Source organism: Lissotriton helveticus, chromosome 3_2 (genome assembly GCF_964261635.1).
Source record: "Lissotriton helveticus chromosome 3_2, aLisHel1.1, whole genome shotgun sequence".
In the NCBI taxonomy this organism is placed as follows: domain Eukaryota; kingdom Metazoa; phylum Chordata; class Amphibia; order Caudata; family Salamandridae; genus Lissotriton; species Lissotriton helveticus.
The window spans coordinates 251374037-251398376 of record NC_136062.1 but is presented as its reverse complement, the minus strand read 5'-3'; the positions used below and the strand labels follow the sequence as shown (position 1 = coordinate 251398376).

At 42.9% G+C, this 24340-nt stretch overlaps 1 protein-coding gene across 2 annotated transcripts in view; it reads right to left on the bottom strand.

Moving 5' to 3' along the window:
- LOC144826621 (uncharacterized) overlaps positions 1-24340 on the bottom strand; it is a 280323-nt gene that overhangs the window by 43685 nt on the left and 212298 nt on the right. For both annotated transcript variants that reach the window (XM_078685143.1, XM_078685144.1), the window contains exons 20-25: positions 22783-22856; positions 16320-16404; positions 15701-15890; positions 15468-15550; positions 10300-10398; positions 9387-9503 (exon numbers count right to left, since the gene is read on the bottom strand). In XM_078685143.1, coding sequence (XP_078541269.1) covers positions 9387-9503; positions 10300-10398; positions 15468-15550; positions 15701-15890; positions 16320-16404; positions 22783-22856 — 648 coding nt within the window. The remainder of the gene's footprint in view (positions 1-9386; positions 9504-10299; positions 10399-15467; positions 15551-15700; positions 15891-16319; positions 16405-22782; positions 22857-24340) is intronic.

Here is a 24340-nt window from a genome sequence, read left to right as displayed (position 1 = left end):
TTCTATTGCTCTTCCAGCAGAGCCAAGGCTCTGCCCGACTGGGTGTGAACCCAAAGTGTCTTCTAGTCACAGTATGGGGGTGATTACAGACTCCTCAACTATGAGGAAGCTAAATCATCGGTGGTACATGATTCTATAGTGCTGGTAGCAGCCTTTTTACCTCTAGCCCTGGAGAGAAGGTCTACTCGCTCTCTTGTATAGAGTTCATCCAAGCCCCTAAAACTCTGCCCTTTCAATTCCCAAAGAATCTAAGTGGAGTGGTGAATGACATGTGATGTAATTAAGGGTGTACATTACATTAGGGCCTTATTACGATGCACAATCGGATGCGCGTCCGACCGACATCGTTTCGGAATGGAAACCGCCCGACTAGTAGTTGATTGTTCCATCCAACAAATTAGGACGCGACCACCCATGAGGCGGTTGGAAACATCCATTTTTCCATTGCAGCTTGTGTTGCAGCCGTAAATTTGCTACACAACAAGCCACAGTGGAAAAAATTATGTTTTGAAACATTCATACCACTATGTGGTGCCTCCCAGGCCTCATATCGGAGGATGCAAAGGGACAGGGGCAATGCTAGGGGTTACAGAGTCTGTTTCCGACAGCCTTTCTTGTTGGAAAGGGACATCGTAATCCTTGTGGCGGTGCCTGAGCAGGCATCGTCACTATTGCAGGGTATAACGCTCTGATCGATGGTCCGACGGGTTCCTTGAGCCTGTCGTAAGTGTCGGTCGGTCCCTATGCCCACTGCCTCCGACCACCCACATCATACTGCGGCAGTCAGACCACGGCACCAGATGTCAGTCGGACCGCAACCAACGGCCTGTCGCTTGCGATCCTTACCGAAATCATAATGAGGTCCTAGGTTTTGGTAGCGTGGTTCATGGATGGTGTTCTCTATGAGCAGAGGACACACCTAATGCAGGATGGAGTCTTCCTTCCATTTTGCCTTTGTGGATGTGCGACCCAGGTAGTTATCCCTGCAAGCTTTTAGGTCAAGTAGAAGGGTTTAGAGAATCCAACAAACCTCCTGCCATGTAGGCTCTGCTCCTGAACAAAGTACTGACCAGAACTGATTTTATTTTAGGAGCCTGTCCTCTAGATCTGCCCTCATACAGCTTACTTATGCTTGGGAATTCCGTCACGCTGCAGTAATACATCGTGAAGGCTACCTGGGGGCCTCCTGCTATAGCTCTGTGAAGGGATGGTCAGTGACGGAGAGACAACTCATTTGGCAAGGCTTTTAACAAGCTGATGCCTGACCTTCTCACCTCGTTTTCTGTGGGAAGGTGGTGAACGATTTGGCCAGCACAGATTGTGAATTATAGATTTCCGAGCATGTGACACCCTTTGTATCATGCCATCACCCCAGTGAACTTTATAAGAAATGGTCATCCAGGCCCAACGTATCATATTTATCTGGACATTAGAAGATATTCTGCAGCACCAGCCAGAAAGAGACATCGGACCAACATTAGTACACCCCGCGATGCAGTTTCCCATAATTGATGGCACAAGGCCTAAACCACCATAGAAACCCTTATTGCTGCTGCACCCTTCAGACAAGACTGGACCTATTCTGCTGTGGAAATAAACTACCAATAGAGAAGGACAAAAACCAGGCACTTACTTGTCTAGAGCACTGTGGAGGAAGTTTTAGTGGTGTCCTTCTTAAGAGCCAGCCAGGTTAATAGCTAGCTAGCCAGAACTAAACCAAGGATATTTCAGAAACCAAGAGGTGAGATAATTTGGAGACATTCTAAACTGTGAGTATGGTGGTACTGCGTCATTCTGGCCCATTAAGTATCTTTCAAAATGTGAGGTGCTCCTACAGCCTGGGTCCCATCCTGAGGGACAGACAAGAATGTTTTCCTTTAATCTTGGTCTTGTTACAGACATATTTGGCCCATCAGCTTGTTGCGCTCTATCCTGAGGGAAATATAGGGGTTAAAGTTGACATGGGACCATGTGCCTAAATCTCAGCTTCAATGTTGCCACTCAAAAGCTCTGTGTGCAATAGTTGCCTCAAATCCTATGTTATGTTAAAATCACTTTTACCGCGCACGGTCACCAAACGGTTTCTTGGCGCTCATAAACAATAACGGGGGGGCAGACAGCATAATTACTCATAAGCTAATTGAAAAAGATGAGTTTTGAGTAGTTTGCGGAAACAGGAATAATTGAGACAGAGTCGAAGTGAGATCGGAAAGGAGTTCCACAGTGCGGGGGCAAGAAATGAAAAGCACGAGCCACCATGCTTTTTACGTTTATACCTGGGGACAATTAGGAGGTTGTGGGCAGTGGACCGGAGGTTTCTTAAGGGAATATGGCGCTTGAGGCTGGAAGAAGTGAAAGCTGGGGCGAGAGCGAGAAGGGCCTTAAAGACAGTACAGCCCAACTTAAAAATGCAACAAGAAGCCACTGGGAGCCAGTGCAATCTCCTCAACAGGGGTGAGACATGTTGGTGTTTGGGCTGTTGGAAGACCAGTCTAGCTGCCTGATTTTGTACCAGCTGAAGCCGATGAAGATGGTAAGCAGGAATCCCAACATAGAGGGAGTTAGCATATTCAATACGGGAGGTGACAAGAGCCATGATGACAAGTATGAGGGCCTTAGTCGTAAGGAACCTACGGATTTTGCAGATCCTGCATAGATGGAAGAAGCAGGAAGATGTAACAGCATTGATTTGAGGCCTCATAGATAAGTCACTAAATATAATTACACCAAGGCTCTTCACCGAGTTGACAGGGCAGGGAGGAGGGCCAAGAGCGGGGGGCCAAAAACTGGAGCTCCAGGGGTTAGCTGTCCCTCCTGTTAGTACTAACTCCGTCTTGTTGGGATTAAGCTTCAGCTGGCTAAAATGCATCCACTCAGAGATGGCAAGCATGGTGGATTGGAAATTGGCACGGGTGGAAGGGGATGAATCGACAGGAAAAAGCAACTGTAAATCATCCGCATAGTTGAAGATAGTGACCGGGGTGTGGCGGAGAGAAACTATAAGAGGTTGCATGTAAAGATTAAATAGAAGGGGTGAAAGAGCAGAACCTTGAGGAACACCACAGGAAAGTGCAGAGTAAGGGGCTGAAAAGGTGGACAGATGAACTGATTGGGAGCGCTGGTGCAAAAAAGACCTGATCCAAGTTAGAGCCATGCCCTGGATGCCCGCGTTGTTGACACGGTCGATCAAGATGGCATGATCGACCATATCAAAGGCAGCCGACAGACCTAGTAGAACAAGAGCCTGGGCCAGGTTCTTATCGGTGCCTTGCCTCAGTACATCCATTACGGCCACGATAACAGCTTCAGTGGAATGAGCCGGTCTAAAACCGGCTTGCTGGTCATCTAAAAAAGAAGACCCCTCAATGAATGCACTGAGGCAGCGGGTGTCATAGGTCTCCAGAATTTTCCCCAAGTAGGGGAGAAGGGAGATCGGCCGATAGTTGCTCAGGACAGAGGGATCAGCACCAGGTTTTTTAAGTATAGGGACTACAACTGCCTGTTTGAAAGCATCAGGGACAGAGCCTGTGGCAAGCGAGCTGTTGAGAAGTGCCAACGGGGGATCAGGACATGCCAGAAAGGCGGCTTTCAGGATTTGAGGGGGACAGCAATCGTTGGGGGAACCAGAGCTTACCGTGTGTAGTAGGGAGATAAACTCGGTCGGGGAAATGGGAGGGAACACATTAAAACGACAGGGGTTCGGGGGGGGGGGGGTAAAAAAGAAGCAATAGACGAAGAAGGAAGGGGGATATTGTTTTTGATGGTGATGATTTTATCAATAAAAAATGAATTAAGGGAATCACAGAGAGCTTGTGTGGGTTGAGGTTGGGCAGTGACACGGTCTGGCAAAGAGAGTTCCTCCACAATTGAAAAAATGTCTTTGGTTTTAGAGGCGGAATTGAGGATTTTCTGAGAAGAATAGGAGGTTTTAGCCAGTAAAATAGATTTTTTATAAAGGTTTCATAAATCAACATATGCAATTTTTAATAATGGGTCATAATTGCGCATCCAACGGCGCTCTGCTTGTCGGAGGGCCAGTTTGTCCAGTTTCAGTTGATCCGTGAACCACCGCTGAGCGTCATGAGGACGTTTGGTTTTGGAGGTTCTTAACTGGGCCACTACATCGCTCGCATGTCCCAGCCACTGGTCAAGGGCATCAGCCTGGGCAGATGTCGAGGCCATGTCACTGGGGGCTGACGTAGCTAGAATAGAATGGAATTCTGTGAGATTAGCTCGTTTCCAGTAACGCACAATAAAGTTGGTAGTAGGTGAAGGGTGGCAGGGCAGGATGAATTTCAGAGAAAAGGAAATAAAAGAGTGATCAGACCAAGAGCAGGAATATACTGAAGGAGGGGAAATATCAAGATTGGCTGTCCAGACTTGATCGAGGGTATGGCCCTTGTTGTGAGTGGCCACTGTAATGTGCTGATTACAGTTCAGGCCAAGTAAAAGATCCGTAAAATCTTCGGAGAGGCTACTTTCACAAGGGTCTGACGGCCAATAATTAAAGTCGCCAATAATAAGGATTTTGGAGGAATTAATAACTAGCCGGGAAATAATATCACCAAACTGTTGGGAAAAAAGGGGCATAGTGTCAGGGGGTCTATAGACAAGAACACAGATAAAGGAGAACCTAGGAGAAATACATTTCAAAGTGAGAATATCAGTTTTAGGAAGAATGATAGTTTCAAGAATAGTAAACTTATATTGGGAACGGATGATAGCAGCAACCCCCCATCTGCTCTACCAACTGCCCTGTTGGTCTGTAAAATATAATAACCAGTAGGAACAGCGGCAAGGATGTCAGGGGTAGAGTCATCAGTTAACCAAGTCTCCGAAAGGAGAAGAATATCTACGTTATTGTCTTCCAACATCTGAAATATTTCAAGCTGATGCTTCACCAGCGAGCGAGTATTAAGGTAAACTATTGCCAGGGAATGTGGTATAGATGGCCCAGCAACTGGTGAAGTAGTGGAAGGATCACTGCAGTTAATGGGGGGAAACAGATCGTGTATACCTAGACAGGATCCCAAAGAGGTCAAGATGCCGCAATCCCGAGCGGCACCAATAGCACGGGGTTGGAGTGGGCCAGAGTGTTGGAGGGCCATGAGATCCTTGGAGGAATAAGTGATGCGATGGTCATAGTGGGAGGCCGCTGGACGCGCTCGGCCGCGGACGGGCGCAGACGGGCTTAACTTTGTCGCAACTTCGGCGCGAAGTCGGCGCGCCCGCTGCGCTCGTCCGCTGCGCTTCCGCCAGGTCACCATATTAAATAGCCCATGGGGAGGGAACAACTAGCGCGCTGACCCGCGTCGACAGCGTGGCAGGCAGGAAGTGGTGTAGGGCGTGTTGGTCATTAAATGACCCTCCGCTCGATCGGCACACAGCCGCGGCGGAACGGGGTCAAGAGCAAGGGAGGCAGCAAGTAAGTAAAAAACTGTTTTAAAAATGCATAAAGTGTCGAAATTCACACCATAGCAATATAAGCAATAATCATACACACACGGAGGTGGCTAGCGCAAAGTGAGTTTCAAGCAGCCTGACTCGCCGCTATTGTCACAGAGAGTGCGAGAGCCCACCTCTTAAAATAGCCTGGAGCGTTGTAGCAACTAGCGCGCTGACCTGCGTCGACAGCGTGGCAGGCAGGAAGTGGTGTAGGGCGTGTTGCTCATTAAATGACCCTCCGCTTGATTGGCACACAGCCGCGGCGGAACGGGGTCAAGAGCAAGGGAGGCAGCAAGTAAGTAAAAACAGTTTTAAAAATGCATAAAGTGTCGAAATTCACACCATAGCAATATAAGCAATAATCATACACACACGGAGGAGGCTAGCGCAAAGTGAGTTTCAAGCAGCCTGACTCGCCGCTATTGTCACCCAACTACCCTACTGGCGCCTCTCTCACCCAACCATTTAAAATGTTAACAGCTGTCTGAGAGATAAAGAGCCCTAAAGTTAGGTACTACTGTAGACCTCCTGTGGATGTAATGGCTTTTCCTAGTATGCTCCAAACATGTTTTAACATTGACAATAAATGTAGTGCTATGTGATGGATTTGCATTTCAAGTAATTTTGCATTCTTTCACATAATTTTCTCAATGTTTCACATAATTACATGAAAACACATTATTCAAATGACACCCCCACCACAAAATACATGTCTACATGCTTTAGCGCAGATTCATAACAATCCACCATTAAAAGCCGGTTACAGTGAACACAAGATTTTCACAATAGGTTATTCGGGCCTACTTTTGTTTCAGTAACTTTTCATTATAAACAGATCACTCTTAAGCAACCTGACATAACTTTTGTCAGTTGACCAATAGGCTGATAAGCTTTACCACTAGCTTGGCATTATAAGCAACACAGGCCTACAGAAGTGTGCATAAACTGGTACCATGGTCATGCATCCTGTCATAAAATTAGTAATATATAAAGAATTACAACTGACAAAACAATATACAATCCTTCTCAATAGGGTTTAGCAAGAATCATCACAGTGAAAGTCCCCTACCCCCAGGGTTTGTCAGAGTGGGTGACCAAACCAAAACACTTGCCTGTTATGGTAATCTGTGAAATTACATGTCACCAAATACCTCTTTACAGCCTACGAGGTTGTGTGATATCAATTCACATTTAGAGGTATATTAGTTTTAACAAATCCTGCTCCCAGTAAATAAGTCAGGCCTACTCCCTTTGTCATAACTTTCCAATATAAACATACTAGACCTATGCTATCTGGCATAACATTTCCCTTCGCACCAATCAGGCCTATATGTGTAATCATTGGCTTGTCACCATAACCAACTCCGGCCTACTGTACCTAGTATAAGATTTCCATAAGATAACCAGGCACATAGTCATACAATTACAAATCCATACAAAAGTACTGTTCTTGAAGCAAAATACTAATTCTCCTAAAGAACCTAAAAAGGATTATTATAGTACATACCTTCTATCCCAGACCTTTGTTCGGGGCACCGCTAAGACCACAGCCCTTACCTACTTCAGTAATCTGTGAGATTCTATGTACCGTAATAACTGCCTTAAGGCTTCAGCACCGTGCTTTAACAGTCCATCCTTAAAATGTATCGCTTTTAACACATGTTTGTTACAATAAGTACTTGCTTTGTCATAACGATTCATAATAAGCAGATCAAACATATGGAATGTGGCATTACTGTTCCCAATGAACTGATAAGGCCATATCCGTTGACACTGGCTTTCCACATTAATTAGCTCAATCCAATTCCAGTGCTCATAAACTGGCAACCATCATGCATACAGTTATAAGATTACACATATGTAGAAAATTTACAGTTTGCAAAACAATATGTAACCCCTCTCATTCGGGCCAAACAAGAATCATCACAATGGGTGGCCAATGCCAAAACACTTGACTACTATGGTAATTAGCGACTGCCTTTCGCCTGTAACACAATGTCATAACAACCAACTGTTGCAGTCCTACTGGCTTTAACAAATGCTTTTCACAATAAATAATAGAGGAATACACTATTTGTCATAACTTTTCATAATAAACCAATCAGATCTATGGCATCGGACATAACGTTTCCTAGTGCAACAATCAGGCCTAAAGGTTGCCACCATAATCAACTAAGGCCTACTGTTTCCAGAGCAGGCGTTTCTGCAAGGCAACCAATATGCAAGCAGTCAGAACGGTATACAAAATTACTGATGGCTAAGCAAAATACTATCCTACCTAAGCGAGCCGAGCAAGGATTCTCAATAGAGCAGATCTTTTATATCCATGGTTTGTCACAGGATATAGCAAACACCACAATCCTCGCCTACTAAAGTAATCTGTGAGATTTCATGTAGCAAAATACCTACCTGTAGGATTTATTATAACAACCCATTCTTACATGTCTATTGTCTTTAACATATTCTTTTCACAATGAATAATAAATACATCAGGCCTATTGCTTTTTTGGTGACATTTCATAACAAATATATCAGATGTATAGCCATGATTATTGGCTTGCCACCATACCCAACTCAGTCCTGTTGTATTGAGTTTAAACTTTGCCACAAGCCAAAAAGTGCAATAAAATCATACTTTTTAGTAGAAGCACATTACTTTGGCCTAATCAAATCTTTGTCTCAGGTAAACTTGTTGGTGGAGCCTAAGCCCTTCTTGGATATGGACTCTGAAAGCTCTTTTTCTGTTGATCACATAAGGTTTGGTGACAGCTGGGCTGTAAAGGCAGACCTAAAAATGCATGTAGATTAGTGGAGCCCTGGGCATCCCGTACTGCTCTCAAACACAGAAGTGCACTCTAAAGTTTAAAGTTAATGATGTAAAGGGAAGGGTATCTGTGCTGCTCGTAGAGAAAAACAAAGACCCTAAATTATCTTAATATCTAAGACACTTTAACAGCATTACAATGACTTTTGCCCCCAAACGCCCAAGTGCCATCCCATTGAAACTCAATACTTTATGCATGTGTGTGAGCTTTCATCTTCTGGCTCACACAGCTGGATAAACAAACAAAACAATCACAGTTGTGTGGAAGATTTGTTTTCTGTGGAAGTACACAACTTCTGCCCAATCAAAACATGTACTCTTGTCCGTCATTCCTGTGGATGGAGCCACAGCCCCTCTCTGTAGTACTCCTGGAAGCTCTTTTTTAGGTTGATCACACAAGGTACTGTGACAGCTGTGCTGTCAAGCCGGACCTAAATATGCCTTTCTTTCTTCCCAGTCAGAAGGAATTACTCTGTTTTTCTCACTGTTTCCCATTTGCTTTGTCCTAGTAATGATCTGATGTGCTCTTTTTTATATCTTTGTTCTTTCAGCACACTTTTTAAAGTTATCATTTAAAAAATAAATTCTGAATTAAAAACAACAAATTTACTTTCTAATGTTTATTTCTGATTATTGACCTCTTACCTGCCTTATATTTAGTTGAGAATTTTGGATAACGCAGAGATGTGATTTATAACAGTTATATTCCCAAAGCTAAAGAAAATTACCAAATCTAAAACAGTAATACAGTCCTGTACCGAATGGTTGCCGTGGTGGAAGCTCCATCAAATTGTCGCACTAGTCACCAGTCTGATATTGCTTGTCTGTTCTGTGGGGAAACACATCCCCCAAACAAATAAAGAAAACCTTGGAAGCAGCATGGCAGTAGAAGAAAAACAAACACAATGGTTCTAAAGGGAGCAGGATTACCCATGGGAAAGGCCATTTTGTCACGGTGTCACCGTTATGAGGGCGCTGAATTTGAAGCTGGTTTTACTCATTTAGGGCACGTACCCCTGATGCGACTGTATGATCCTACTTTCACAAAGATTCAGCACATGGAGAGAGGTGCCAGGACTGGGTTCTGACTTCCTGACAATTCAAGCATTGCCCTTACCTTGACCAGTCTGGATTTCTTCATTAACTCCTCTGGGCTGTCATCCCCTTTCTGTTCTCTTGGCAGCTTCTCGTATGCTTTTGTCAGCTTTTGTTTCTCTTTAAACAGTCCTTTGAGCTGTTAAAAAAGCCATTTGTTTGGATAAAATGGGAACATACATTATGTCTCACACCAGAGTTTGCTTCGTGCATGAGCACCTTGGTAATATACAAGCTGATGCTATACACAGGAATGAAGTGATAATTTTGAAACATATCTTTCCAAGGCTTCAGAAAGTTTAAACTTTTATCATTCAACTGAAGTTTCCTTCCTGCCCTAGTAGACGAGAGAGGAGGGAACTGGTCTCCCACCACTTCTTTTTTAGGAACCTATTATGTAACTTATCAACAACAGGTAAGTGCAGACTTACAAACAGTGCTCTCAAATTAATTACATGAACTAATTATATCCCTCCCAATTTCCCTTAAGTTAAAGATGATCCGGGAGGCTTTACTCTTCTCAAATACACACTCCTCATTAAAGAAAAGTCAACATTGACTCTTTTTTGGGATGTGTGCCGCAATGATCTGTCTAGGAGTAACTTGTATGCAGAGTGGTGTTATACTCTGATCTATCCTATGCAGGTATCTCTTGGGGATAGAACATCTGGTTTAATATTAAACATATTTTCCCACATAATGGCAACATGGCAGTCACCATGTGATGCCTTATGTCACAATAAATCATTTATTTACACTGTCTCATTTTCTAGCCTGCAGCATTAGATCAGAACCATGAGAAAGAGTTTATTGTAGCGCGATAAGCTGAAGAACTGGCTTTGTCTCCCATCCACAAGAAGAGAGCAGAGACAACACACACTTTCACATTCACGCTGAAATGCACTCTCACTGTGGACCATGAGTCAGGCTCTTACCTGCTCAGTCACCATCTGATGCTGCCTTCTCAGCCTCTCTTTGTCTGACTGAAGCGTGTCAAGGACTTGTTCATCCAAACGGGCATGCTCGCTCATACCCTGCAGAGCGAGACATTTTGTACAGTTGATGCATAAGGAAGATGAGCAATAAATATCAAAAGGCAGTATAGAGTGATAGAAATATATAAATGCTAGGATGATGAGATCCACTGAATAGGATTACAATATCTCTTTCCAGCTATATTGGTTTCATCTGGATTTGAAATCCCAGAATGTTACTGAGATACATGTAGCATTAATTGCAAGCAACAACTGTTTTGATAGAGCTATGTTATATTGATTCACAGATGGTTTACTGGAAATATACTATATTTATATGCAGAGATATATACCTACTTTCTATTGTATTTCACAACCAGAAATTTGAAGACTCAAAACGTGTCAAATGGTATTGATTGCATCTTATTCGATGTTGTTGGGTTGAAGCCTTTTGCATCACTAACTACGTATTATTCATCACACATCAACAGAGGGAGAACATATCAACACCCAATTCACTGATACATGTAACAACTAAACGGTGGAAGAAAGAACCATAACCCATATACACCCTATCTCATTGTCGGCCTTTAAGGACCAGTTCATTTCTGACATTGCAACCTCCCAGTGCCAACCCCAACCCCCCTTTAAAGGGATTACTTCACTATTAAAATTCTCCCGCAAAGGGCCAGGTTCAAAGTAAATACCTTGCATTTTATTCCTTTGAGATCAATCCATCAAAATGACTCTCTGTATGGAGTTACATGAATGTTTGGTGACAGGAAAAGCTTACTTGATTAACACTCTTACACTACTTGATAGCCACATCTTTGTATTCACACAATCACATTTCTGTGAGATGTAAAGCCATTAATGGTTTTCCATGAAAGGGTCAAGTTCCTTTTAAAATCACTTTTAAGTGACTGCTGTGTTTGCTGGCCAACAAAGCAAGGTTAATTAATACATCCATTCAGAGTAAAGGTATTCGCGGCTAAAGGAAACACTTCTCCATAGGAGTTCATGTGGAAGTCAGTTAACCTTCACTTGAAGTCCAGTCTTCTGTCCTAATTGCAGGCTCCATAGGTTTAAACATTGGGTACACCCCTTGAGAGCCAAAGAGATTGACATTCTGCAAAAGGTCTCTCCAGGACTAGAACAATGTGATAACTCATTCGCTGTGTTACAGTAGGATCAAGGATCTAACAAAAAACCTATAGGAATCTCTATGTGCTACGTACGTGGTAATTATAAGTCAAGGGATAAGCAATATCATCAAGAGGGGAACAGTAGCAACAGTGGTGGAGTTGCTTACTGCATTTTTGTGATAGACTAGACTTTCCTGGCCACCATTAAAATGCCAGAGTTTGAAATAGCTAGCACTTTATGTGTGATAATATGATTATTGGGAGTCATTCTTTCAAATCAGAAATGGAAAGCATGGGAGTAGAATCTCCACTAGGTTCTCAGGCAGGAGGTGTACTCCTGTGGAAAATTCCTGATTGTGCACCTGGCTAGTCGTAGAAGATATAAGAATCTGACCTGCCTTATCCTAATATTGGTTATTGGTGCCCGAGCAAAGTGCAGTGGTTTATGTTATGAGACACAAGCATGATGAGGACAGAAATTAAACTACTCAGCTAAGCCAGAAGTGACACCATAAGTTGCTGACCTTGGAATACAAGCTCTGCAAGTCAAGTCTATGCAGGAGCAGTTAATTGGTTAGGAAATCACAAAGCGCCAACGAATCTGCTCATGTTGGACTGTGGAAACTCGGGCCCGATTCACAAAGAGCCTCCACACTCTTGGCGGAGACTCCTAAATCATGGCGGGATCTCCGCACTAGTGGTGGGATCTCCGAACTGCGATTTACATTGCGGAGATCCTGCTATGACTGCAGAGATTCTGCTACAACTGAGGAGCCTCCGCCACGAGTACTGAGGCTCGTTGTGAATCGGGGCCTCGGCGAGCAACATTCTTACTGAGGGTAAATGATGTAGGAGACAGGAAGGGTTTAGGATCTGTGGCTGGAGCCTGTGTATTGTTTTTCCTTCACCGCTTATTTAAAAGCATGAGAGGCCTGAGATTTTCACTTATCAGCAGAGGGTGTAAGGCCTGGGAAGGCTTCATTATGAAAATGTAAGCAATAGGTGTTATAGCTTAACATGCAGTAATTGTCTACATTCTGGATGGTGGTCCCAATCAGCGTCTGCAATCAAGGTGATGGTGTAAACGTTTCTCCCAAGGATCTTTGTTCAGGGCTGAGGATTTGGCATGTGTGTATCTATGCATACTGTATGTAGTGGTTGTATCCTCAGGCAATGCATCCACCAGCCACAGGGCACCAATCTGTCTGGAATCTGAACATATGTCCTCTGACTCCAGTAACTTGGGAGTATAATAGTGGATGGTCTCAGACTTTCTAAATAATAAAATACACAGGAACCCAGCAAAACAACGATCCAAATTCAAAACCCACTATCTCGTATGGAAGACGCTACAGGACAGCATGACGGAATGGCCAAACTGTTTGTTCTATATCTTCCAACCACGTCCATCTGTCGATCAAGATATTGCATTTGTGCATTTGATTCATGGAAGGATATATGGGCTCACCCCTATGGAACTCACTACTATTACAGCTCAGCCAAGATACAAACTTTCTGAAATTCAAGAGGTGTGTCAAAATCTACTTCTTCTAACAGGCCTAGGGCTCGCCCATTCCTCTTATTACCTCTCCAATTCAGTCTACACCTGGCCTCCAGAAGTCTAGCCAAGTCATTACGGTCTGGCTTTACAGCGCAGCTGTCACTAGACAATAATGTGAGCATCACTAGACTGGCTTTGGCTCCATCCACAATGGAGCCCGGGGTATATGTTTAGATTGGGCAGAAGTTGTGTGCTTTCAGAAAAAAAAGGGATTGCCCTCCACACAGATGTGATATTTTTATTTATCTATCCAGCTGGCTGAGACTGAACTTCAGGGGCACAAACATGGCATAGTAATACTGTAAAAGTGTCTTAGATAACTAGATAGTTTGTTGTGTTTGTCTTTCTATGGCACCAGCACAGATGGGAGGAAGGCAGACATTAACCTACATAGATTTCTAGGTCTGGCTTGACAGTGCAATTGTCACCTAATATTATAACCTACACTAATATTATTCTACAGTACTTTGCTTCCACACAAATGCATATTACTTCCCATTTCACATTACCATTTAACATTCCTTTAAAGCCAGACCTATTGGCATTGCCAGCGATTGTTGACTTTCTTTACCGAGCTTTACACTGCATCTCTTTAGCACTGTTATATCAGTTTCGAGAATGTATGTGTTCACCAGATACCCTCCCCCGCAGTAGGCTGACTGACCAAAACGTCCTTCTTCATTTCTGTATTGGATGATGTCATTCTTGTACTCAAATGTACTGCTCTCTAAGGCTCCTACAAGGTGGTATGCACTACTTTAGAAATACCCAAATTGTATCTGATTGCAACTGCATTTATAAATACATAAAATAAAAAATGAATAAACAAAATGAACAAATTAACACAATAAAATAAAAGTATGATCACTTGAAGAGTACGATTATGCATACAATGATAAAATTGCATATGTCATTTTTGAGGCATCATTTGTTGTGCTGAGTCCTGAGATCAGACTTTCAGAAGAATTACGGGTAAAGCAGTTATAGTATGGAGCTAAAGAGAAAGCAAAAACTCCCCAGCGCAAATGTTTTCATCAAGATACTGTCCTAGTCTTGTGGCTAAATAGTCCTCTTGCAGGAAAATTAGGGACATGGAGAAAAATGATTTTTGTACCTGTTTGCATCCCTTAATACTGTGCAGACTTACTTTAATCATACCTGTCATTTTACCAGAAGACTCCAAAACTGAGCCAGCAAACGCACTTTATGCACAATTTTGAATAAAGCCTGAAAAAGGGAATGGCTTAAATTACACCAAGGAGTAGGCCTCTGTGGAAAATGTAATTCTGCACGCAGACCTGGCAGAATTTGGTGATACATTGTTACTCTCAGTCCGTCTCAATCCCATCAATTGGCAAGTAGCCGTTTTTCCCCTCACAAGACTCCAGAAATACAAGCAGGCGATTGAGAGTTAGCATCCCCAGCATGGTACCCTGTCGCTACGGCTTCAGGTGAGGTTTTCTAATGTGGGTTGTCATGGTCTGAGGGCTGCTTCTCGAGCAGATTTTCTACTCAAGCAGCAGCAAAATCAACTCAAATGACTGCACGCTCTTGCACGCCACATGGTGCTGCTCATGCTAATTTTTCAGTGCTACAGGTGCAGAGTTTTTATATAACTCCGCAGAACTCTGCACATTCCGCCCACCTCTAAAAACGGGCAGATGCTGAGCACTGGAGAAAAGTCGGGGGAGGGGTATGACACACATTTTGAAATTGCCGAAGGGAATGCACAGAGTAAAGGAAGCACATTCGCTTTGAGCAGAACACTATTTACGGAGCTCTCAGAATATGAGCCTGGAGGAACATTAACAAATATGTGAAGATGGACAGGCATTGGTTGCATGCAGTAACATACCGGTGAAAGCAGGGTATTGAAGTTGTAGGACAAACACGTCGCAGCACTTGTATGCAAGCACAGGCAGATCTGTTACCCACACCGGCATGGCTGGAGCATCCAGAAACCTGAGAGTGCCACCTACTGGTAATGCTAAATTACTGCAAAATGGCCTGCACAATGACCTTCTTTTGGGGTATTGAGAGCATGAAAGTAGGCAAATTATGGTTTGTATAGGGTGTATTTTCCTGCATGCAGGGTCTTAATTGCAAGAGTAGACAAGGAAACAGTAGACGTAAGAGCCTGACAGTGTACTCCATTAATATATTCCTGTGGAGGTGGCTATGAGCCAGATCAAGGGTTGAGAGGAAACCCAGATTCTGAGTTCACTGTATTTCGCCTGTACCTGGTGTCTCCTCTTGCCTTTCCACACAGTGTCCCTCACATTTATGTTAAGTACTCTTTACTGTCCTTAAAGGCCTAAGAAAGAAGGGTGATAAGAGTAAAGGCATACTGGCTCTTATTGTTTTAATGTCACTCCCACTTACATAATCCTTCACTGACCCCTCACTGGCCATCAGTTCCTCACCTTTAGGACTTCCTGCAGCTGGACGAGGCCTGTGAGAGCCTGTTTCTTTTCCTCCTGTAGTTCAATGCCTCTTCCTTGGCTATCTGGAAACAAAGCACAAACCGCATTGACAGAGAAAGTTAAAGAAAAGGCTAGAAAAGCTTTATCCTGTCTTTTTACATTCTCATTTGTTGGTGGGACATTTACCAGCTGCTCCCCTAAAAGTCACTGACTGCTGGGGTGCATTTTCTCACCTTGAATCATCTTGTTTAACTGCTCCAAGAATGCATCACACCGCGAACATCTTCTGCTGGTTATGGCTTCTTCTTTGCCTAGGGATCCTACGGTCTGGATTTTCTTGGGGGTCCACCGTCCACTTGATGCTGGAGACAATGTCTGACTATCACGGGAATCTCGCTCTGTAAGATCATCGTTCTCTGCCAACTGGAAATGGAACAACCTAGATAGTATTTGATGGAGGAGCTCTAGAACCTTGGCTCTTACAACTGTAAACCTCCTGAGCACTTCCCCCTTTGCAGTGAAATGTAAACTACCAACCATGACACTGGTATTTAGACAGCCTTACATGGTACAGAGCCATCTCTGACTGTTCACTCATGCATCCAAATTTTACCACTCATGCACTCACTCAAGCTCTAGCTGGATCCTGCAATTCAGCCATCCATTTATCCATCCTACATAGATCCAACCTATCCACAAATCTACAAATATGTTTTGAGCACTTTTCTAGAACATTTCGTTCATTTATACGGCCTCATAGTGCTCCTAGCTTCCCTGGGGTGCCTTGCCAGAGTGTTCTACTTCGGTGCTTAAAGCTACAGTGTGAAGCGACAACAGCTGGCTATCTCTCACCTTCAACTTCAGGGATGAGAGCTTGATCTCCATCTCAGTTTTCTCCATCTCTCTCAATTGCTTGAGGTGCCGCAATGCTTGGTCCCTGGAGAAACGAAACAATGTACACAGCTGAGCCAATCACATACCTTGGTCTATCAACAATGTGTGATGCTGATGTAAACGTTCAAAACTGATTACATTACTGAAGCTCTCAGGTGTCCAAAGACCACACTCAGCCCATAAAGTGGTTCCAGCTGTTTTGTGAAAGGAAGGACCTCTTCATTTTGATTGGTGGTTGGACTCTTCTAAGTTGTTAGAGTTCAAATATTTGTAAATGTGGTGCTGGAAGTAACTCTATTGAAGGTTCTACAACGTCAAAGATCTTAGGGCAGTGTTTAGAATTTGGAGTGTAGAGTGCACTCTGTCAGTGTCGGAGTAAAATACTCTGTCGCCCTAAAGCGACAGAATGCCCGTACTCCGAATTCAGAAATGTCCGCCAGACAGCATGCATCTAAAGTCATTGACAGGAACTGCAGTCACGGCAGTTCATGTCAATGAGTTAAAATTTTGACAGGCGGTACTGCAAAATAGTTTTTGATTTTTTTTTAACACAAAATCCCCAATCTGGATTTTGATTTTGAGTAAAAAAAGGCAAATGACCTCCACAGCATGAAAGTTTTCTCCCATGGTGTGGGGGTAATTTTAAAAATGTTCACTGTCCCTTACTGCCAGGTTTTTCACAGCTGTAAGGGAGAGCAAAAACTGGTCATTCAACCACCTACTGTACATCGGGCAAGCAGTTGAATGGCCAAACCCAGAGAGCCATCATAGGAGTATGTCAGCAACGTCCAGAACATTGATATATTCCTATTGATTATTACATCAATATATTCACCTTGATTACTATCAATTGCAGTCACCAGGAGCCAGCAGTGTTTGATAAAATAAGCTGTGATATGGGTGAGTTATGGGCTTTCGCTACATCCCAAGTTGTGCCTTTCTGGATTCTCCACAAATGAACAATTCCTCCTAAATGTAATGTCCCAGCATAACCAACCCAATGAGCAATCATAGACTAACCAATAATTAACCTTGTGGGGTTGAGTTTAAAATGGATGGTAGACATACGTGTATAGTGCCAGCCAGCCAGGATTTTGGAAGATGTGTGTGGTATATAGTCTTCTGTCTGGGGGAACACTAAATCTGTGACTTTTTGGCTCTGCGCGTAGATGTTTTAAAATTAAATAAACCCCCATGAAGACAAAAAAAGACAAAAAATGTCACCCAAAACTGTTTTATTCACTTGGAAAACATCATCCCAAACCTTTCAAACCACAAAATGGGAATTTCTTGCATGTTCACTCATTTTCTGCACCACGTCTAACTGAATATGGTGTAAACTTGGATGTGTAGATAAGTGTAAGAAAGGCTTCAAAATGTTGGTGAATACCCAGAGTTGCAACTCAATGGATGTTCAACTCATCTACCTGGGCTTCTCCGCTGACACTCGCCTGGGAACACCCGCTAGGGGCCGTATTACAAACAGTGCCCTGGGGGAGCAACGGGTGCATGCACCCATGGGCACTGTGGTATTACAGAAGAAGGCGCAGATGCTTGTGCACCCTTTTCTGCAAAACCAGATAGGGCCGGTGCACACAGATCGCGGGTGCCATATCCCTCATTAGTGTGGGTGCATGGCCCCATGCTAATGAGGGAAACACTTTGCCTGTGCGTCAGCGCTCTATTAAGGATTTGGGTGCAAAGGCAAAGAGGCCCTTAGGAGGCATACTGACTGTGGGCCAAAAAGAGGTGTGGCACAGTCAGCGCCAAAAAGAGGTGGGGCACAGTCAGCGTGCCCCCGAAATGCGACCCATGCGAGAGGAAAAAGGGTGTCCCCTGGACCCCTCAGACATTCCCCTGCAAGCAGGTGCAGTCACTCACTCCACCCCTCTTCTTTGAACTGCGGGCAGGTGCTGCCTGTGCAGAAGACCACAGTTCAGCTTTTCAGTCAGCAGATCCATCGTTCAGTAATGATCTGCACTGCTGAGTGAACGTTGAATGCCGTTGAGCAGGCAGCGCATGTCTTGTAATAGGGAGCATCACCCTCTTTGTACGCGGTGCACCTGTTCAGAGGTGCACCGTGGTACAGACAGGGACAGTGTGTCCTGTCTATAATACAGGTCGTCTGCCATCTCAATAAGGTTACTCGTCAACCAACTGTCCACTGTACAAGCACTAGCGCGTCACATCTCACCTTAAACAAGCATGTCCACAGCTAATTTATCCATGCTCCAGCACTCAAGTTCCACCAAGCCAGAGAGACAGAAAGAAAGAGAGAGGAAGGGTAAAATAATGATGCATAACTTCTAGATTACTAGTCACCCAGGGCCGGTAACCTTCAATTCTTTTAGTTACTATTTGAAACACATTCGACAAAATATTGCATGTAATTATAGGAACGCTTTTAAAGAATTGTCTAAAGATCAACTTTGCAATCAACTTTTTAAGAAGCACTTTAAAATTTATTTTGTAATTTGTATCCATTAGTCCCTAAATAAAAAAAAAAAACTAAAATAACTTGCGCTGTGGAGGTATCAGCGCAAAAATACGGTGCATAATACTCTGGCTATTTTCTAATTTCTCCAAAATGTCTTTAGAATATGAAACTAGAAAGGTTTTATCATCTTGATTTATGGGACTACCTGTAGTAAATTGCCCCTGCCCCTCGATAGCTGCAGCACTGGGCAATGAACAGCTGTTTACAAAAAACGGAATTCATGCAAAAAATGTTTCATCAAAAGTCAAGAGAGGATAAAGGCTCTGACCAAAGAAAGTCATCCCTTTTAGAGGCATACCTTGTATACAAGTAACTTTGGTATTTTCCCCCTTTGTGGAGGCTGGCTGGTTTAGATGCCATAAAAGAGATGTCTCTGTCCGAGATAACACCAGCTACAGATGTCAGTATTCACTTATCAAATACCTATTCCCTCATGGATATCATCAGATACACACGTCAGCACCCTGACGCCTTCGGGCACTCGTGGGCTTAATAAATATTATCAATTTCAACATATTTACATCTAACTTTCCATGGGAGATGTGTTATATTGGTTATGTTGCTGACTTTCTGATAAGTAGATCAAATTACAATTTCTTATTTCCGTACACTTTGACAGTGCATTGATTTGGACAAATACCTTTATCGCCATATGTCTAGGTTTCCTTATCTACCAAAAATTAGGAGTGCTTAGATAGTGGCAGAACTGTTGATAAATTACACAGGAGCTTTTTGATTAGTCTGGAAGTGCCAAGAGGTGATTCAGTTCACCCTATATAACTCACATAGTCAATAAGAAGACACAATGGGTTTTATATTTAGGGAATGTTTGAGATTTGTAATGCCTTCAGGCAGTAGCAACCGGCACGGATTGGGTGTGGCAGGGTGGGCCACTGGATATAAAACAAAACGTACCACCTTGCCGTTCTCCTGCTTTCTCCAACTTTGTCTCAGTCTCACCTCTCCGGGCCCGGAACAGGAAGCAGCCAGGCTCCCTCCCCTAAGCCAATCACAATGCTGCACTACAGCATTGTAATTGGTCTGAGCGCCGTGGTTCGGCACTCAGCCATGGAATGGGGGCCTGGGCATGTTCTCCATGCAGGCTGTAATGCGTATGATATGAGAGGGCCAGTTAAACAGTCATGTGCATTTAGAAGTGGGCAAACCACTCCTCACCTGCTCTGAGAGCAGCCCCGCCTGCCCACGCCACAAATCTGCATAGCAAGAAAAAATACAATGATAATAACCAAATTTTTAAATAATTTTATTTGTTCTTTCTTCCACTGCTTTGCAGCAGTAGGGTTGACGCTCCTCCACCTTTGCGGAGGAGCCGCCACTGCCTTCAGGGTAAAAAAATCATTGTGGGATCCACACGTCGCACCAGTAAGTGAATTCTGACTCTCCTGGGAGTCTAGTTTTCAGAAATGTCTGGGTTTGGTAGGTTTCATCGGTGGCGACTTGAAGTGGACCTGAAATTCTGCAGCTACCCACAATGAAAAAAACCCACTTGATTTTGCGGAGTGAAATGGGATTTCTCCAGGTCGTGTTTTGGGGTAATTTCTATTGTGGCAGCTAATCCCAGCTGCATACGTTTTTATTGGGAGATGTGTGGAAACACAAAATGGTAATGATTTTGATATAACCAATTAGCTTTCTCTCCATGATTGGTTTCCATTTTTAATCCTGTGTGCAAGAAAAAGTACATTTTGTAAAATGCCCTTTGAATCACATGACAGTATGGGTAACTCCAACTATTTCAGAGATGTACAAATACCCACTGGTCCTAAGCTCAGTAGCTTCTGTACAGTTCAGAAATACATCCATTTGATGTTACCATGAATCCCTTTGTATCCATTTTTCATCCATTTGATTTTACCAAATGGATTGCTGCATGGTCGGTAAACAATGAAAAATCATTATAAGCAGCAGTTCAGTTGTAGGCTATCGTTATCATGTTTTTATGGAAAACATAAAACCATATATGTCCCTGTGACCACAAAGGTCTAACAGGCGTAATGTAATGGTGCATTGTTTTTGTAAATTAGCTGTCATGAAAAAGAATTACAGATGGAAAAGTTGTCATCAAGGGGTAATCTCTCCTACTTATTTTTATTATCTTTTATTTCGAATTTTTGTTTCTTTAGTAAAACGTTTAGGGATCGGCACAAGTGACCTGTTGCTGAATTGGTAATTGTATCTACTTTTCAGAAATGTGCTTTCACCAGAAACTACAAGCAGGTTAAAACCAAAATTAGGAAAAACTGAATGCCTCTAAGTAAAAGGAAAACACTGTGGTAGAAAAATGTGTTTTTTTTACAAGTCGGCTTGTTCCTGAAAAGTGGGAAGATGGTGATCCTAGCACGGCAAAACTTTTATCGATACAATTTTTATAAAAAATACATATACTTTCTTGCACAGTACCTTTTTTGCAATTTTTTCACAAAAAACACAAACTTTAACTATATTTTGGCTATTTTGTCAGTGCACTTTGGGGAATATTCAAATCCTGGGTACCTTTAGAATGTCAAGGACATTGGAAAAAAGGACTAAAATTTGGCGTGGATACCTTTTGTGGAAAAAGCTTTGAAGGAGTAACATCAAAGTACCCTAAATGTTAAAATAAGCATTCGCAAAATCAATAGGTCTCACCCCTGGGACCTATTGCCTTTGTTAATGCTTTTAGCCATGCTGCACAACATCCCTGATGTTGCTGTATGGCTAAAGAATAAAAAAAATCTTTTACACAGCTGGCTGTATGCACGCACTTACAAACTGACGTTATCACTTTTTTTCCTTTTTAGATGTTGGTCTAAGTGCGGTAGAACGCTTTACATGAGCACCAGATTACGTTACACAATGTCAGATTAATTTGTTTATTTTTTTAAGACACAAGGAGATTAAGTGATTTACCCAGAATCACAGAATATTAAGTCAACCCCAGGACTTGAAATTTGTTCCCCAGGTCAAAGTCAACATCTTTGGTTGGTAGGCCACATCTCCTCACCAAAGAGACTCTTGGCGACTTTAGGATTCTTCCTGAGTGATTTGAGAACCAAAGTAAGAATTTTGACACTGTAACAAGCTATGACTGCCCAAACCCCTGCTCCATTTTAGTCAAAGTGCAATTATGCTTAATTCCTGATCTACTGAAAACATTGGTATTCAGTGACACTTTTTGTCTTCTTGGCACATTTTGCTTAACCGCATCTCTGGTTCTCCTTATCTGATTTATTCTTTTGGGCTCTTTTTGCTAAATTGTCCTTTATATTTCTAAATTCATATGGGAATTTTATTGTGCTGTGGTCTATTAAAGCTTTTGGATACTGCTTAAACTCAGCACGCATTTCTCCCAGGGTTTGCCTACTGCTTGTGTCATATATGTCTGGGATTAAGCAGCAATTCATCTATAATTGTGTTGTGACATAAACAGAGTGTATTTATTCCACTGGTAGAAGTACTGCCTCTCAAATCAGCAGTCCTCTCTCTGACACCTATCATCAGTGGTGGCCGGCACAGGTAAGAGTGGTGAGGCAGGGCAGAGTGCTGGAAGTTGACAGATGACAGAAGAGGTAAAATTAAATATAAAAATAAATAAAACCACGTACCTTGAGCTCGCCGCATCACCGAGTCGGCAATGTGGTGAGCGCAAGGTAAGTTGTTTTATTATTTTTTATCCCCACCCCGCCATGCCAAATCTCACCGTCCTTACCTGTGCCGGCCGTCCACTGTTTAACGTAGTGTATGTTTTACTAATAATTAAGATTGGGCTGTTTTGTTTATACTACCTATTGATTTTTTAAACCTTGTATCAGTTAAGAAGACTATAGACCAGTAGACCGATACATACACTCCAGGTATGACGGAGGAGATGTAACCCACAACACCAACCTCACTTATAATTAGGCTGCCTTCTAGTGGTCTTACTTCTCCGTTAGCTGGCGTTCCAGTGATTCCACAAGCTGCTCCAGTCTCAGTTTCTCAGTGCTGCACTCTGTGTACTGGAGAACCAAAGAAAGGTGGTTAATGTTTTGTGTCTCTCTTTTTCCACCCTGCTGTCTTCACATAAACACATGAACATGGTTATGGCTCCACTCAATCTAATGATGGACTGTTCTTTCCCACACAAGACATCCGAGTATGGGTGCCACCTAGAAGAAGACAGAAATAGCTACAATCCTTTCAGTGACATATGCCCAAGGGATGCTTGCTGACTCAGAAAAACAAAAGGGTGATGGGTGGAATGCTTCAGTTAGTCTCAGCCAATGGTAATTAGTCAGGGAAGGATTCTAGTCTATGCCTGATTAGGTGACTATGAAACTATAAGCGGGAGACATTCATTAGCAAATCATCTTTGGTTATGCTTGAATTGGAACAGTCTGTCACAAGCTTTTCTAGGTCACATCCCTTTGACCTACAGCAGAAGCAGCCACCAGAGAGGTCACAACCATTGCACTTCGGGAGTTTCACCAAGAAAAGATATAATTGGTGGAAAGTTATATACAGCCTAAGTCATTGGTAACTACTCTGGGCTGCATTCTAGTCTATACTTTCTTGGTCACTTTGTCACTAACAACAGAATCACACCGAATTCAATTCAACGTGGGATATGTCTGAATAAGAAAAGTCCAGCTCGAACAACTAGGCCATGTCTTCTCAGATTGGAATCACAATCAACCCCAAATGGGTTTCAGTTCTTCTCAGATTGGAATCACAATCAACCCCAGATGGGTTTCAGTTTCAGTGAGACATAGGCTGAGTACTATTGCATTGTCTGGGCATGTATATTGCACTTTGGGTGCTTCATGGAGAAAAAACAAATTAAAAGATGGGCAGAATTATTGGATTAATGTCAGTCAGTGGTAATTACTCTGGGTCCATTCCTTGTCTAAGATTACTCGTCTTAGAGTGCTGAGGGAGTGTGATCCAGCATTACTAGTTGCTTGCAACTTTTCGGGGATGACATATAATTCCTGTATTCAGTCGCATAGTGATACACCTCCATTCTTCCTATTTCTTCACCCTTTCAATGCTTTTATTCATCCACCCATCTTCTCATATATCCAGCTCCCTCATTTAGTTAATAGCTTTTTTAACCATGCAATTCATCCATCCATCCATTCGCCCATGTGTCTCTCCATCCAGTCATCCGTTCGCCCACGTGTTCATCTGTCTATCCATCAATTTGTCCATACAACCATTTGTCACACCTCTCTCCTCTTCTATTCCTTCAAAGTATGCACCCATTCAACATCTCTTTTTCTAACGTCTCCTTTTCAAACACTCTAGCCTATCTCTCACCTTTATACCCAATGCGTTCTCTCTATTTTTCGTATACTTTAGCGTGTTGCCCTAAGTGAAATAGGTATGGCCATACATGGTTAACGTACACACTGTGTCACTGGAACCAAGCTATACGTGTCAGATGAGCCCATAACAAGGGCAAAACCTATCCTGGGTTGCTTGTGTTCCGGTTCAGGGTGGA